Genomic DNA, 19,051 nt, shown 5'->3' with positions numbered 1-19,051 from the left:
CAAGTTAACTTTAGTTATTCAAGTTTCGAAGTTATCACTGTAGTATCATAGTGATCACTATAGTGTTAAAGAGATCAGTTTAGTAAATCAAAGTTTCAAGGAAATCACTATTGTAAATAAAAATTTTAAAATTGATAACTATGGTGTTTCAGTTTAAAATTTATAACTACAGTATATAATGTTCTGATGAAAGTCTCATTTAATTTCATAAAATAGGTATTATCCAGTTTTGTAGATTTTCTCATTTTACCAATACTGTTGATGTCTTGCATTTCCAATAATTCCACGCACATTACATGTACATGCAAAACATTTTATTTTAAAGTTTATTTTTAGTTATTGATTTTTAAAACTATGTTTTTCAATGTTAACTAATAGCAAAAAATATTATTGAAAATGATTAGGGTTTGTCTATCGTTTTGATTGGTCTTTTACAGAATCAAGTCACATAATATCAAATGTAATTAAGTGTATCAAACAAGATAAATAGAGCTTTCGTCTTATACACAACGGCATGTTAATTATCATTGAACATAGTTTTCATAGTGATCATTATAGTGTCCTTGTGATCACTTTAATAAATTAAAGTTTTCAAAGTTATCGCAATAGTTAATCAAAATATCAACGTTATCACATTAGTGAACTATATTTTTCACAATGTCAAAGTTATCACTATAGTTTACTATAGTTATCTATAGATCACTACAATTTCTTATGGTTAACTATAGTGTTTTTATTAGGGTAGTTATGCATGGCACTGCTCTTTGTAATTCTAACATTGTGTGGAAGATAAAAATTCAGGGATGTCTTCATATCTCGAAAAAAAGAAAATTACCCCCCCCCCCCCATGTAAATTATTGACTTTTACAGTATTTGATATCCCAGCGAAGCTTAAAAGAAAGGAGAATAAATCATAGGTGGAACAGAACAATATATTTCCACTTTTCAGACTTAAAGAGTGTGTTCTTCAAATGTGTTATGGATACTCGTACCCGCGTTGTGAGACTTTCTGAAGAACTTCCCACAGTTGCAAGTTCAACCTGTCTTTCACCATCTTGAAGAGCCGTGGCGCACGTGTTGATAAAGGATGATTTCCCAGAATTGCAAACACCAAATAAACAGATGTTGATGCAAATACCAATTCGTTGTACTGCCATGGATGTTATTTTTTCCAATAAGGCTTTTTTGTACTGCAGATAGAAAAAAAAATGTACATCATGCTCCTAAAATGAGACAATGCCTTATAGAAACAGTTTCTTAAAATGAAAATTAAAACAAACCTTTAATGAGAACATCTCAGGATCAATTTCTCGCCAAGAATCTTTCGACAACACTGAATAAAAGAAAATTTTTAATCTTACATTTTATTACGACATTATAAATTCTATGATGATACAAGTACATATATTTATATCATGTATGGAAATTATATCTATCAAAAATTTTACATTAGATAATTATTATTATTGTAATCATCATCATCATTTGCTGATATTAACATGTAAAAGGAATAAATCATAAAATACTTTTATTGCAGGATTGTATTTCAAATTTTGAAGATTTATTCAGCCAAGAAAAATTATATTCTCCGAACAACCATGCAATATTTTTTATGATATCAAAACAAGCCAAGTCTTTACAAATAAACACAAAATTTTAAATCTGGCACTGCTCTCAAATTTAATTTCATTTTTAAAAAAATCAACGGAAGACTTAAAGGATTTTTATCACATCTCAAACTTTTTTAATATGACAAAGTTTACATGCTATTAAAATCATATATTCAAAAATCTTTGCTAGAAAATTAATAATGTTGATGTTTCAGCGATTTAAAGTTTCAATTTCTCTATATGCATATTTTGATCCCCGATGCTATGCGCCATTGCTCTGACGTCAAAGGTGTCAATCGTGGTCAAGCAAAGTACTTATTGTGTATAAAAACGGCTAATTTCTTGTGTCTATTAAACCTGTTAGTAAATAAATAAGTGATGATTGGATAATTAACAGCTAGTAAGGTATAATTTGTGGTCTTAAGATGCACAAATGTGCACATAAAAGGTTTTAGGAACACTTTTTTCACATTTCCTAGACTTGATGTAAAGATGGAAGGTGGCCTTTTTTTCTTCAAGGAATTATCTCCATTCAGAACAATTGCTTATGCCCGATCGCGATTTTTGTCTGTACTATAAAAATATTTTAAGGGACATGGTACCTTTTTAAAACGGAAAAAATACCCAACACGCCATTTTAAGGTCGCACAGAATCCAGTAGGAATGTTGTGAACTTCGTAATGGCGTACGGCGCCATTGAACACTGTCGAAGTGTCACTTCTGGCACATGATATTTACTGGGACAGATAGAAGATACACAGCATTCATTTATCTATAATTTATTAAAATAATGAAGAAATTAAATTCAAAATTGTCATAGTAATCAATATTTAGGAATGAAATATATGAAGATAACGAACGGTATTCAAGTTCAAAAGTCCATTAAACAATACAAAATAGGATCAGAGCAAACACAGACCTCCAAAACATCAGAGGTGGGATCAGGTGCCAAGGAAGAGTGAGCATCCCCTGCCGACCGGTCACACCCGCGTGTGCTCCTTGTCATGATCGGGAAATAACAGAAAAATCCGTCGACAATTCAGTGTGTAAATAATGGCCTAACAATTAGTATGAAAAACGTCAGTCAGCATTTGACTCAATGATAAATTGTATTTGCTGACAAGGTATTGTATCGACCATGGAACTTACGAAATGATGACTTTAAACGAGACTGCTGATATTCTTGTTTCATCAATTTGTTTGTCAGTAATTTACCTCGTTTTAGAAATTGTACATACGTAGAGCATGCTCTTGCATATCGAATCAACTGAGAGATATAAACCCCGTATGCAGGTGATGAAGGTATATTTCTGCATAAGTAAGGGAAGATGACGATTGAAAAGTTAAAGTCATCACGTTTATCATAAAGCTTGGATGTTAGATTACCATTAACGTCTTTTCAAGTAAAATATCCAAATATGAAGCAGATGTGTCAGACTCTGTGGTATCTTTTATCTCAAGCTCACCAGGATATATCGTATCGACATAGGAATGCAAATAACAATTGTTAATTGACAATACGTCGTCGATGTATCTAAATGTCGAGTTGAAGGCCACAGCAAATGTTTTCTTCTTTTCACCCATAAGATTTTGGACAAATTCAGCTTCAAACTTTAGTAATTCGTTCTATTTAGTCAAAGTCCCGAGTTGTCAACGGCTTTGTTTTTGGTGTCCTCTCCTATTGTCGGTAGACTTTCTTGGTTATTTCTCTCTGCTACACATTCATACATAAAAGATTGACCTTCCATAACCAAAAGAATATCGTCGATGCCAAAATTTTTACCGACTTTACTGTGTTGTCTATTTACGAGTTTTAATTGACCATTGCCACCAATGACTCTTCAGTACCACGTGACCCCTATCTCATTAGTGGATATTTTTACTTCGAGAACGTAATATTACGGGGGTTTTATCGCCTAGTTATGACTCTTTTCAAAATTATTTCATAATAAACGATAATCATATGTTTCAAGAATATAACAGTCTTTCATTTTTAAGAAATTTAGATACATGATAAAAACCCTTTAACTTAAGTCCCTCTGATACTTCGCAGAAAATTGTCTTTGATATATTCGATTTTTTTATAATCAACCTTATTGGTTAAAAGATCGCTAATTTTGTCCCTGCTTGAATTGGTAGATTGATTTATTGTATGTTGTCTTAGGTTCCATTCGAGAATTTTTCACTCATATAGAGACGTCACCATATAACGGTGAAGGGCTTCAAATTTAGACCTTTACTCGGCACTCATGGCCATTGAGCAGTTAAGCAGTTAGGAATTGCATGCCGTGACACTGGACCTCTGTTTTAAGGTCTCATCTGAAGGTCCCGCAACTTTCACTTCAAAGTGCCGAGCGCTTGGCTAAGGAATAGTTGTTACCTATCCATCGACTTAGGACACTCGCAAATGCTTGTTTTCGTTAAGGTTAAATATGACGAAAAGTACGCCGACGGGGAAAGATGAAGTTTTATGACCTTGTCACGTGACTATCTAGAATCAATCAGATAAAGGCGCTTGATGTTACATACTTTCTTCACATCGCCGCCATCTTGATTTTTTCTAGGTCCGTCACATCAACTTGTATTTTCGTCTGAAACTCCGTGATATAAATTCCCTGCAACCAAATTCATTCTGTGTTCAGTCTTTCGAGGTCTTAACTTACATATACGCACAGAGCAACGAAAAGGGAGCATCGCACTTGCAGATAATTAAAAATTTCTCGTCAAAGTTGATCTACTGGTAAAGGGGAGCCGGAAGTTTACATTCAACTTGAAATCCTTTGGGAAAGCCCTTTTTTGATTGGCCAATATATTTGTTAGATTCAATTTAAAAAAAAAAAAAAAAACAACCCGTTAAAGTTAGTACAGATCCCAGGAAATCTTTTAGGACAGTAATGCAACGTATTGTATTCATTTTATTCATACCAAAATAATCTCGATACATTTTTTTAATTTTTTTTTATTTTAATCTATTTAATTGCAAAACCTATACACCTCTCTCTCCCACTCTAATACCTGTTGGATAAGGACAAATACATACACGTGCTTATATATATATATATATATATATATATATATATATATATATATATATATATATATATATATATATATATATATATATATATATATATATATATATATATATATAAACTTACAGGTTCATATTTAGTAAATGATATTAAAGCTGACATGAATTCTTAAAAACGCAACATTTGCATCAATGTATGACTTGTTTCGTACCACTATTCCACCATATTTCTTTCAAACACCTTGTCTTATTGTAACGATATATACCCCCGTGCCCTCGTTACTCTTGAGTTAATTTTTGGTTTGGCTATCGACGTGTGCACATCTCCGATAGTAAAGTATTTGGGAACACATGAATTGATGAAAACATTTTAAAAGCAGAACAGAAAAACAGTCATGACGATAATTATGAATATTTATCGTTTTGAATAAAATAAATGCAAGTTTGGAGGAAAAAACATTGTTGCTCGTTTTTTTAAAAGCATACCAATATATGCACAATAAACCTGAAATAATACACAGTAAAACTCGTACAAACAATTTGTAATAATCTAACGTAAGAATGGAACAAACAACCAGCGTATTTGCTATGCATGGCCATGTGCATTCAAATACAATTGATGCATATATCGAGAGAACACGCCGAATATTACGCTGTAAACTTATTCATACCTGGAAATAGACTACTGTACCCGTTCAAAGATGTGCACAGTGATTTACAACTTGTATTCCATTTATTGAAATATGCATCACAAAAAAGTAATAAACTCCGTAAATTCTCAACAGTAAACATGTTCTCACTTCATCGTACAGCCTGCACTCGAATACACTTAGTCCGTGCTGATCAGATTTTGGTCAGGGAAAATATCAAAATTGAAAAAGGGAATTAGTATTTGCGCAATTGGGTAAAAAATAAGAAATCACTAAAAAAAAGTCTGCTGATTATCTAAAAACCAAACTGAGTAATTTGGTGTAAGAAAATGATTTAGAACACGACACGAAAGCATTTAACCACAACACAAATTAAAAAATATACACATACGTGGAGCAGGGGAGGGGAATACTACCTTTTTCAGGCAGTAGGTCACCTTATATCCAATATTAATAGGGAGACCAGAGGTCCCCTCATATCCTACATCTTTAGGGAGACCAGAGGACACCTTGTATTGTACATCAATAGGGAAACCAGGGATCATTTGTACATCAACAGGGAGACCAAAGCTCCCCTTATATCCTACATCAGTAGGGAGACAAGAGGACACTTTATATATTACATCAATAGGGAGACCAGATGTCCCCTATATCCTACATCAACAGGGAGACCAGAGGTCCCCTTATATCCTACATCCATAGGGAGACCAGAAGACACCTTATATTGTACATCAAAAGGGAGACCAGAGATCTCTTATATTGTACATCAGTAGGGAGACCAAAGATCCCCTTATATCCTACATCAGTAGGGAGACCAAAGGATACCTTATATTTTACATCAATAGGGAGACCAGAGGTCCTTATATTGTACATTAGTAGAGAGACCAGAAGTCACATTATATTGTACATGAATACGGAGACCTGGGGTCCCCTTATTTTATCAATCATTGAGGTGACCATATTTCATATAAAAGTGTTTATAAATACGGAGACCAGATCGCATCTTATGTTGTACATTATTCAAGAGACCAGAGGTCACATAAAGTTGTGTATGAATATGAAGACCAGAGGACACCCTATATTGTTCATCATTTGCAGACCACTGATCACATAAGGCTGTGTAAAATATGAATATGGAGACCAGAGGTCCCCATATGGTGTACTTCATTAGGGTGACCAGAGGTCCCCTTATATTGTACATCCTTGGGAGACCAGAATTCACCATATATTTTACATTAATAGGGAAATCAAATGTCACCTAATATTGTACATCAATAGGGAGACCAGGGGTCACCTTATATTGTACATCAATAGGGAGACTAGAGGTCACCTTATATTGTACATAAATACGGAGACCAGAGGACACCTTATAGTGTACATCATAAGGGATTCCAAAGGTCACTTTATATTGTACATCAATAGGGAGACCACAGGTCACCTAATATTATACATCAATAGGGAGACCAGAGGTCACCTAATATTGTACATCAATAGGGAGACCAGAGGTCATCTAATGTTGTATATCAGTATGCGTATGTTGTACTTCATTGTGGAGACCAAAGGTTACCTTATGTTGATCATTAGAGAGACCAGAGGTCACATAGAGTTTATACAAATGCCAAGACCAGAGGTCCTCTTATATAAAACATAATTAGGGAGACAATGCAGAGGTCACGTAAAGTTGTGAATGAATACGGAGACCAGAGGTCTCCATATATTGTACATTACAGTGTTATAGAGAAACCAAATATCACAAAAAGTTTATATGGATGCAGAGATCAGGTCTCCCTAATTATGTACAAAATAAGGTGTCCATTGGTCTCCCTATTGATGTACAAAATAAGTTACCTCTGGTCTCCCTAATTATGTACAATATACAGTGTCCTCTGGTCTCCCTATACTATTGATGTACAATATAATGTGACCTCTGGTTCCCCTAATTATGTACAATATAAGGTGACCTCTGGTCTCCCTATTGATGTACAAAATAAGTTACCTCTGGTCTCCCTAATAATGTACAATATACAGTGTCCTCTGGTCTCCCTATACTATTGATGTACAATATAAGGTGACCTCTGGTCCCCCTAATTATGTACAATATAAGGTGACCTTTGGTCTCCCTATCGATGTACAAAATAAGTTACCTCTGGTCTCCCTAATTCTTTACAATATAAGGTGTCCTCTGGTCTCCGTATTTATGTACAATATAAGGTGACCTCTAGTCTCCCTATTGATGTACAAAATAAGTGACCTCTTCTCTCCCTATTGATGTACAATATAAGGTGAACTCTAGTCTCCCTATTGATGTATATAATAAGGTGACCTCTTGTCTCCCTCTTGATGTACAATATACAAAATAAGGTGACCTCTTGTCTCCCTATTGATGTACAATATAAGGTGACCTCTGGTCTCCCTTATTATGTACAATATAGGGTGTCCTCTGGTCCCCCTAATTATGTACAATATAAGGACCTCTGGTCTTCCAATTGATGAACAATATAAGGTAACCTTTGGTCTCCCTATTAATTACAATATAAGGTGTCCTATGGTCTCTATATTGATGTACAAAATAAGTGACCTCTGGTCACCCTATTGATATACAATATAAGGTGACCTCTGGTCTCCCTATTGATGCACAATATAAGTCGACCTCTGGTCTCCCTATTGATATACAATATAAGGTGATCATCTGTGGCCTCCCTAATTATGTAAAATATAAGGTGACCACTGGTCTCCCGATTGATGTTCAAAATGAGTTACCTCTGGTTTCCCTATTGATGTATAAAATAAGTGACCTCTGGTCTCCCTAATTCTGTACAATATAAGGTGTCCTCTGGTCTCCCTATTGATGTACATAATAAGTGACCTCTAGTCTCCCTATTGATGTATAATATAAGGTGACCTCTGGTCTCCCTATTGATGTACCATATACAATATAAGGTGATCTTTGGTCTCCCTAATTATGTACAATATAAGGTGACCCCTGGTCTCCTTATTGATATACAATAAATGGTGATCTCTGGTCTCCCTACTAGTGTAAACTATAAGTTGAAAACTGGTCTCCCTGTTGATGTACAATATAAGGAATCCTTTGATCTCCGTATTGATGTACATTATAAGGTAACCTCTGGTATCCCTAATTATTTGCAATATAAGGTGTCTTATTGTTTCCGTATTGATGTACAATATAAGATGGCCTCTGGTCTCCGTTTTGATGTGCAATAGAAGGTGACCTCTGGTCTCCCTAATTATGTATAATATAAGGTTACCACTGGTCTCCCTATTGATGTACTATAAAAGGTGACCTCTGCTCTCTCTATTGATGTACAATATAAGGTGGCCTCTGGTCTCCGTTTTGATGTGCAATAGAAGGTGACCTCTGGTCTCCCTATTGATGTACAATATAAGGTGACCTCTAGTCTCCGTTTTGATATGAAACATTAGTTTACCACTAGTCTCCACATTGGTGGTATCTGGTGACTGTTTTGCACACTCTTGTCTCCTTATTGATATGCAATACCTTATGACCTCCGGTCTCCGAATTGATATGACACATTGCAGCACAGTTAAGGCTGCAGTAAGGAGGCGGGGCCTAATTTTTACGGGAAATGCTTACTATGACATCACACAAATGTATATGTTCTTCAAATTACCGCAAAATGAAATGATTTGCTATTTTAAACTGTTGGATAGCTTTAAACTACATCAATACTTACTATTGCATGTATTTTTGTCTTTGGTTTAATCCCACAGAGCAATATATAAACAATTCACTGATCGCATATGCACTTGTCAATGTGACGTCATATCGCAAAATTTGACGCAGTTTGTATGCAGTGAGAGGCGGATCAAGTTATATTTTATACAATGAAAAATGTATTTTGTAAGTAAATAAAATATATTTGCAGATATATAAGAGGCCATTAACTTGGATGCGATGTATATTTAAAAATGATTTTAATCATATACTTTCCGTACATTTCCTAGACAAGCGATACTGCCGAATATTTGTATGCAGATTCATTGAAGGGTAATAGAAGGGTCGTAATAAATCGATATATTGCAAGGGCATACCCTCAATGAATTATGACAAGCTTTTACACATAAACTCAAGAGGTATGAAGATATTTGAAAAGTGCTGCGAACCTGATGAAATCTTGCAAATGAATTAATTATATCTAATATTTAATGTACTTGACCAGCAAAATACTCAGTATACGGTCTAACAAACGTGATTTTAGCAGTCATATAGTAGAATCTATATAGGTTCGCAGCACTTTTCACAAACTACAAAGAGTGTTGAAAATAATTATAAATTAAACTTAGATTTTCAACGTGGTTATGCCCTTGCAATATTGGAATTTATTAGGGATGTCAAAATATTTATTTTTCTTAGTCGATTATTCGATTGCATTATTCGAACGATAGTCGAATATTCGGAACATTTTCTGAAAATAAAATTTTATTTCAAACTTCACTGGTACATGACGTATTTATAACTAAAAAACCCTTAATCTGTTTAAAAAGTAACATAAAAATTAATGCAGCGTAACGTTGGATAGCAAGATTATATGAAATAAATTTAGAAATCTAATACTCCTAAATTCATGATTTCTCCATCAATCGAATTCATAAATTGGTCTGTACATGCAGTTGGTTTTTATTTTAGTTAGCATTCAAAATTTGCTAGCCGATATTTTTTTAAAGCTTATTGTGAAATAAATTAGGGGGGGGGGGTAATCTAACACTATCCAAACGCCAGGTGGCTGTTAAATTGTTAAACATTTAGTTACTGCTTATTCATTTATTGATGGTTCTGGCTATCAAAATGTCCTTAATTATGAACAATTTAAAATGCAAGCGAATTGTTCTAATAATTATCGAAGCGTCAAAACATGTCACATGTTCCTCACATTTGAGCAATCTAAAAATAAAAGATAATTGGTACATCGTATAAAATCAAGTCCAATTAATTTTTTTTCAAACAAAGCCCAGATATATGTTGATGGTGGATTTATTACAAAAACAACACAAGCAGTAACTGGTAGATAATTAATTCTCGCGGTAGTGAAGCATTTATAATTACTGGACTTTCTATACGCACATGGAAAATCAAGTTTTTTTGTAGAGGAAAATTATCTTATCAACTGTCTCCGCATCCTCGCAAGCCAGGGGTCCTGAGTCAACACGTTGCCGTTGGACCCCTGGCATATTTCATTCAATCAGGATATGTAATTTTTCCGAAAGACGTCGCTACAGTCAGCCCACAGATAATGAATAAAATATGCCAGGGGTCCAATGGCAACGTGTTGACTCAGGACCCCTGGCGAGGATGCTGTCTCCGAGGAAAGACGGTTTCTCAATTTTGAAATGAGAATTCCATATCGTTATCACTCTTTTATTGCATTTTTTTAGAATTATAATATTCGAATGTCTTTTCATTATTCGATCGTCGGTCCATTCGACTGACAGTCGAATAGTCGACTATTCGTTGACATCCCTAGAATTTATAGATGACCTCAATACTGCAGGTATATTTGCTAAAATCACGTGACTGCCACATTACGTCACAAGTCTAGGTAAGAAATCTAATCGTCCCCAACATGTAGTTTTCAACCACATTACATTTGTCTGATAATAGTAAAGTCCTAAAAAGAATCGCCCATCCTTGTAAAGAATGTATTTTCTATATAAAAATTCGCCGATATTTCCATTTGTCACCTTAACTGTGCTGCGATTATTTTATCATTCCATATGCAAGATATTGCTCAAAGCAGGCTTGTGACAATAAATTTGATGTGACCAGGGATGATCCCTCCCATGCATCTGATCCTATCTCAGGAATTTAGGAATCTGTGTTTTATACCCTGTTTTCAAATTCCTTTGTTAATAGGATTTTTAAGATCAATCTCTGTTTGGTATCTCAACCTTTTTATTTGAATTTGTAGTTGAAAATCAGTTAATTTGAAAACAAATGCAGGATATTAAAACTAAATTTGGACTTAATTTTATTCTCATTTAAAGTTCTTAAAGTCTGTGGATTTTCCTTTTTCTATAGGAACAGATGTAAGATAGGATAAATTATAGAGTGAAAGAAATGTTTTCATTCTTTTTACCTTTTTTTTCGTTGTCTTTTAGTTAAGCAGAGTTAAGTATCGTAGATGACTGAAGATAATACTGAACCATTGACCTAAATTGAAAACTTTAGGTCTATGACTGAACGAATGAAGAAAAAGTCTCAATTTCCCTGTGTGTAATTTTTAACACAGTAACAAAGACATTGGTTCTCAAACTACTGATAATAATACATGTATTGTTTGATAAAGTTAACCAGTGAAACATTTGTGAAAGGGGGGGGGGGCGTCCGACACCGAGCCTTAATTATGACATCAACTTGTTGTCATGTTTTAATGTTTAAAACCATACCTTCACGTCTCTGTTAATCTATTAGAAAGATCTATATAAAGTTATTAATATAATTGTATTGGAGTAAGACAGAGAAAATTGTTATTTTTAATAAAATTCAATCAAAATATAGGGTGACCTGAGGTCACCATATTGATACAGATGAATTTACTTTTGTGCCTTTAATGCCTGAAGAGTTCATATACAGGGATGGGGTAATGGTAATGTGTAATTGACTGTAATTAATTACAAATTTCGATGTAATTTAAAGTAATGTGTAATTGGCCTAATTTTTAATTACATGTAATTGTAATTTAATTAATTACTTTTGAGAAAAGCATGTAATTCACAATTACTTTTCAATTACATTCAATTACACTGGTGTTTAATAAATGAGAAATCCCCCCCCCCCCTTTTCAAATCCCATACACTTTATTCAAGAAACAAACTGATTTTTTGGACAAAATAGTCTATAATAAATTTTGAAAAAAGAATTTATATATTTCCTTTATTTAGTGAATTGCTGTTTCCTCTTTAAAATGCATTTTCTTCAAAACTTTTTAATCATATTTATCTCCCTGTTTATAATGTACAAATAAAATTAATAATTTTGATTAAGTTGTTTATGATTGGCACTTGATACATCTAGTCCAATGGCTTCTAATCACAGCTTGTGTTAGGAGTGATTAAGAGGTGCTAATTAGTGCCCTAGGGTCATGTACATATTGACACTGAACTTAGAGATTTTACACTCATTTTGACTTTACCTAATGGTAGTTTTGTACACACACATTGACTATGTCTTCCCACAAATCTTTTTAAAGTATATATTTTGGTGTTATAACACCAATTTTTCTATTTTAATAAAAATTGTGGAAATTAAGACAATAGTTTGACACAATATGTCACATACTAACATTCTGAGATATACAGCTTAATTAGGATGATGAAAAAAAGCAAGAAACAAGGCAAAACGCATCCATTGTTTTGCATAAATATATCAGAAAGCTTAAAAACGGACACATGAATTAATGGAAAACAGCATCCAGGTCCTTTAAAAGGATCATGTCCCTGGCAGTTGAAAATCGGCTCTTTTTCCCAAAATGTAGGTAACAATTCCCAACTGATGACCAAATTTTAATTTTTTGATGCTGTTTATATATAGAAATAACATGTTTTGAAATCATAATGATCGATTTTTAAAGAACAAGTCCACTATTTAACTCTTTAATCAACAAATAAATATAAGTCAACAACATTTCCCAATTTTGCCACTTTTTCAGCTAAAATTTCACAATTAAAAGGGTTCAGGACCCTGTACCAAAAAGGGTCAATTAATCCCTGAAACTTGCTATTAGTCAGTATTTATGTATTCCCGTCACAAATGTCCCACTGTAAAATATCTTCATTGTGGCAGAATCTTTTTTTAAACCTGTTAGATGCATGTAGGTTAGGGGATGCAATATTCAAAAATTTCATTAACATCTAAACAATGTTTACTTAATGTCAAAAAAAAAAAAGGAACTGAATCTATATGAATATAAATGAACATTCATGACTATTTATCATTGATTATTTTCATACGTTTTTTTTAATGTAATGTGTAATTTAATTAATTACATTTGCAAAGTAATTGTAATTTAATTAATTACATTTCAAAATCCTTGTAATGGTAATGGTAATTTAATTGAAGGTTTTGGGCCAGTAATTGTAATTTAATTAATTACTTTCCTATGTAATTGACCCCATCCCTGTTCATATAATGTTTTATTACTACGCAAAATGACGAAATATTTGCGGGTGACCCGAGGTCCTAGTTGAGCGTACGTTTTATCCTCCTGCAAACGAAAGGGGAACTAAACAATTGTGAAAAATATATTTTAGGGGAATGGAAACATGTGGACCCTTCTCACGTACTTTCCAGTGGAAACGAAGTCAGTTTTTTGGTTCTTTATACCTATGAGAAGCTCTGAAGAGCACAGAGGGTTCCTACCAGAAATTTTAAGGAAAAAATAATAATAAATAATATTTAAAATCAAAGTACTGAAAGTACTGGAAAGCGCTAAGCAATGTTTGCAATTTGACATTCATTAGAATTATTTTGAATTTAAATTGCCTATTGTATTGGAATAAGTAATATGTTGACAGTGCAAAAGCTAGGGGCGAGCACAGTTGTTTGATACACATTTACTTCAAAATAAAACTTGTATCCGCCTCTTCAAACCGCACGAGGATATGTTTGAAGGTTGACTGTGACATCACATGATGTCGTATATACGTTGCTATTTAAGGTATGTTACTCGTTGGCTTTTACGAAAAGTTCAGTAATAACCTCTCACTTCAAAAGTATTTATTACAATTTCATTTTTCATAACATATTTGAATTAAACAATGCAAATTATAAAACATTCAATTTAAAAACTGGTCATAAGATCATAAAGAAACAAGATTTATGGGAGACTGTTTCTTGTGGTGGAAAGATATTTAATAGAAAGTTTTATAAATCTACACATTCGTTAAATTTAATATCTTGGAATTTTAGTCATACATATTTTTATTCAAAGCATTTTTCCACGTTACATGTATCATACGCTAGGAATTTGAAATACATATGTCAATTAATATTTTTGGAAAAAATTTTACATATTCACTCAACAGACTTTGCCAAAAAATGAATAAATGTTTAAAAAGTCAAGATAAAATTCATACTGTTTTTTGCCTGAGCGTCAAATTTACTATCTCTCAGCAAATTCGATTAAAGCAACTCACTTTTTTTTATTTTTGAAGTTTACTTTGTTTTTGGCAAGAAAGAGCAATACCACAGTTATGGAAAAACTGTCTATTTGTGTTAAATTGCATTTCCGAAGTTATTATGGAAAAAAGTTCATTTGGAGCAATGTGCACAGTCCAAATTTTACTCTTCGCCCCAGCGTTCCTTTAAGAGCTAGTTTGCAGTTATGAGCAGCACTCGCTTCTAGTTTTCTTTTTCTTTGATATCATTAAATCTTTGCAGATAGAACAAGTTTGACCTCTCTAGGCTTTTTGTGTAATTCCGAGGCGCCTCTACATTTTACATTAGTTAGAAATCGTCACATCCGTTGCTTTCAGTTTCAGTTTATTAGCCTGAGACACTACAGCACAGGTGATAATTTTTAATAATAAATTCATTACGTGTTCACTAGTGTTTCAAAATGAAGATTTGCTGTAGGTGACATAGGCGCTTGGTTTCAGGTGCATGGATGGTGTATTTTGTGTATTATGTGTTTTTCTAGGTGTGTCTGAATACACTCATTAAAATAATAATTAAAAAAATCTCTGAAATTAGCACGTTTTAAAAATATATTTACTATATATAAAAAAGAACCAAGGTAAGACAGTTGCCACCTTAGATTTCAGGGGATGTCTCGGTTCACACTTGATTTTATTTAATATATACACTTTTCTTACCGGTGTTGGATGATATCTAGCTTCAAAAATGATTGAATAACGCCCTTCAATCGTGTGCCGATTTGAACGGAAACCAAGCGCCTATGATTGGTGACTGTGATTTTATTTTTAGAAAATGCAGATGTTATTTTTTATTGCATATCATATTGCATATCGATAAAAAAATCCTTATTGATAACATTTTTTAAAGTTATGAATAAAAGATCTTTAAAATAACGAAATATTCTGTCTGAATTGATTTTTTATTATATCTCAATTTTTTCTCATACTCATAAGCGATTTATAAATTTACGATTTTATAGAAAGGATTTTACAAGAAATACATTCAATGGAGTGTGTAAGATATTTACACAATCTCCTGTATTATTTAATGATAAATAAGAATAGACTATCACATTTTGTTTGGAACGTGCTACAGCTGTGCATTACACATTCTTTTTTACACTTCACATTCATCTCGCTGTGCAACATATCGGCATCAACATGTGACAAAATCTAGGAAATTAGCACCTGAAGAGTTTATCACAGATAATAGGTATATATACAATGAGTATAAGGATATTATATTTGTCGTCTTCGTTTGATGAAAACACATTCAGTGCTATCCTTTTATCTTTGATTTTCATGTACATGATTTATAATGTATTTGCGTCGAAAATTAATCTTTTCTGTTGATCTAACAATGTGTAGCTGATTGTAAATATCACTTTTTTACAATGAAGATTTATCCTTTTTTTTTCTTCGGAATAAATATATGTCATTAAAAACTCGAGTATTTTTTTTTTACTCTTTATTGTTAAAATACTTTAAAATGCATCGGTAATTTTTACGGACATTTGGTGCTTTAGCTTAATCTTAACTTGTTTAGGTATGATATATTATTATAACTACCACTCAAAACATGCTGATAGGAATAAAATATCCACAGCACTGGTGTGTTCCTTGAAAAGAAATCCTGAAAATAATTGATCGTATTTTTTTCTGCTAGTTCCATGATAAATAATTCAACAACCCCCAAAAAGAGAAGATAGTATATTAATTTCAAGTATGAACAAATATGAAACTCTATTTTCTAATCTTCATGAAGGTATACAACATTATTTCATTCTGTTTTTATTTAGTGCTAATGAAGTTGCTAAGCAGACAAAATCGGCAACGCACACACACCATTTAAGTAAGGTTTTGTATTTTCCCCATATCTTGCGCACAGCACACAAAAAGCACCATATTTGTTATCAATATTTCCGAGAAATTAGTTTTCCTCTCTAAGTGGATTCAGCCACCATGTGTCCTACAATGTACATGTACGTACAGCCGCAAACTGCCTTTCCTTGCGAAACAAGTTTAGATTACACGAATATAGACAGTCCATGAATGCATTCAAGTCTGTTACTAATCGATACTGAGATGCGAAAATCAACATCATTGATAGCTCTCTGCATGTTGCAAAGGTTATAATGGAAAGACTTGTTTTTAGTTACATTGTCTGAAATAAGGGTCTAGAAGAAAAAAATTCAAAAAATATTAGTTAATATGGATATAAATTATATAGAACATAAGTACACTGTATATCAATTTAATGCGAAATTTTCTACTAAATAAATGAATAACTTTATTCCAGTTAGAGTTTTAAATAGTTATTAAAATCCCATCTGAGTTTTAAACAATCACTATATTACAGAACATATAATAAACCCTTTTTAAGGTATTTGCACCATTGATGGTTTTTTACTTCTTCGATATTATCACTGCTGCACTTGTTAGCTACATGTTACACAGTGCCGACATGATTTTTTAACGATCTACAGTGTATAGAGATAAGAACCGCCTTTATCCACTAACAGCGGATATTCGTACAATGTATACTATCTACCTTACTAATTGACACCTATTATTAGAACTGCACCTAACGCAGTATTACAATAAAATAGCCGATAGAGAGTTGGAGATTTCCAGTTGCATATTTTTAGAAGACTCAGTGGAGTTATCTAACTTGCTTAGTGGCGCTGGATCGCGAACGGAAGTAGTATTAAGATGCCAGTAAGCGCTTTGCGCTACGCTTAGCGCTTAAAAATGGGGGGTGGGGGGTGGACACTCTCAGGGACATGTTGTTTCCCTTTCCTATAAACTTTGACCATTAATTAGATAATATTTAAAGAAATAATACACATGCACGCAACCATATTTTAATCATTCAGTCACATTACAAAATTTCTTTAAATATCTAGAACGTGTAAATATGCGTAATTATTAAAAAAAAACACTTATGTAATGTAAAAATTAGTACTTTTGCATCGCCTCGTGATATCTTTGATAATGCAAGGATTGTTGAATCACCCCACTTTACATTTGGGTACTGGTAGAACTATTTCAATTATCAATATTACTTTCATATGTACTAATAGTGCAATACTTACTCAACTTCAATATATACAAAAACATGTACTGTAGATTATTTTATATACACATAATTATGTCTGTGCTTGTTGGTAATTGTATCAATCATGCTTGTAATTTGTGACGCCTAAAAGGGCCCTGATTTGAAAATAACCTGTCTACAGAAACAAAGTGTTCGGTGTGTGTAAATTTAAGATATATTAGTTTTATACCTAAAATAGTAGAGGCCAGTTTATTGTACGTATTAAAATATATTTGATCAACAAAAATCCGACCTTTTTCCGACGTTTGTTTAAAACATATTGAAAAATGTATTCTACATATTCCCCCCCCCTTTCTTTAAAAGATGTAAGATCCGTAACAAGAATGTATGTTTATGTAATAAATTTGATGTAATGAAGCCACATTCATGAACATATTTACTACATGCACCGACAACAGTTTCTGAAACGTTTTATTTGCGTGACTTTATTGTCTAATCAGGCAAATATCAGTGTCATTTCCACCTTCGATATTTTCCCTGACCTAAAATGCTGATCGGCAGGGACAACGTGTGTTCAAGTGCTAGTGACAATGTGTTTACCGTTGAGTTTATAAATGGAGTTATTTCTTCTGTGATGCATATTTCAATAAAAGGAAAATAGGAAGTAATTCTTTCGACATGTGCACATCCCTGTAGTGATAGCAGTATTTCAGGCAGAGATGAGTTTAAAGCGTTCGACGCGTTTTCTGGGCATGCATGCATGTATAACTTGAACGTGTAAGTTGCATAGTATGTGCTTATACCCTTTAGCATGCATACAGCTCAACAGTACAGTGTTATTTAGAAAAAAAAATGCATGTGGTAGCATTTTCTTCTTTATTGTTCAAATATATATGTATATCAAACATGCATTTGCCGTTTTGATTTTTATGCATTGCATTTAAATTATTCAAAATTTATATACTCCTTTCCAGTTTTCAATAAAATTCCTAGTTTTGATAGGATTGTTAGATTTATTGCATGTTCAAAAACTGCTTTATCGGAGATGTGTACAGGCCTACATGTTTTCGGTCTGTTCATGGCGAGTTCCAAAACTTTGCTATCGGAGATGTGTACATGTCGACAGCCAGGCTAGAAAAACACTCAAGTGTAAAAAAGGCATCAGGGTTTATATAGCGGGTAAAATAAGTGACCGAATCTGAAAGAAATATGGCGGAAAAGGGAGTACGGGAATGAAATAAGTTGTACAAGGATGAAAATATCACATATGTAAGAGTTCATGTCAGCTTTAAAAATTAGTTATTAAAAAGACATTTCCATTTTGACCATCTATTTTCATAAAATGTATTTTTTCTGACAATTTTTCTTCTGAAGTATGGTAATTATTTAAATATCTTGAAATATCATTAAAAACAATGTTGTTTTTTTTCTTGATTGTTGAAATAGGTATTTCTTCGCTAACAGGATTATCAAATTTATTACCATGTGATCTTTTTCCAGATAACCAAAAATAACAGTTTTGACATCA

At 33.0% G+C, this 19,051-nt stretch overlaps 2 protein-coding genes across 2 annotated transcripts in view; one reads left to right on the top strand and one right to left on the bottom strand.

Moving 5' to 3' along the window:
• Positions 1 to 1,182, bottom strand: part of LOC133201782 (interferon-induced protein 44-like) — a 36,727-nt gene extending 35,545 nt beyond the window's left edge. Inside the window, exon 1 of the mRNA XM_061337584.1 lies at positions 993 to 1,182. Coding sequence (XP_061193568.1) covers positions 993 to 1,157 — 165 coding nt within the window. The 5' untranslated portion in view covers positions 1,158 to 1,182. The remainder of the gene's footprint in view (positions 1 to 992) is intronic.
• LOC133201776 (synaptic vesicle glycoprotein 2C-like) overlaps positions 1 to 19,051 on the top strand; it is a 378,785-nt gene that overhangs the window by 138,370 nt on the left and 221,364 nt on the right. The window lies entirely within an intron of this gene.

Source organism: Saccostrea echinata, unplaced genomic scaffold, assembly GCF_033153115.1.
Source record: "Saccostrea echinata isolate AGI-Se365-2 ecotype Australia unplaced genomic scaffold, CSIRO_AGI_Sech_v1 ptg000045l, whole genome shotgun sequence".
In the NCBI taxonomy this organism is placed as follows: domain Eukaryota; kingdom Metazoa; phylum Mollusca; class Bivalvia; order Ostreida; family Ostreidae; genus Saccostrea; species Saccostrea echinata.
The sequence above is the reverse complement of the archived record's forward strand: the minus strand, read 5'-3'. Positions and strand labels throughout refer to the sequence as shown.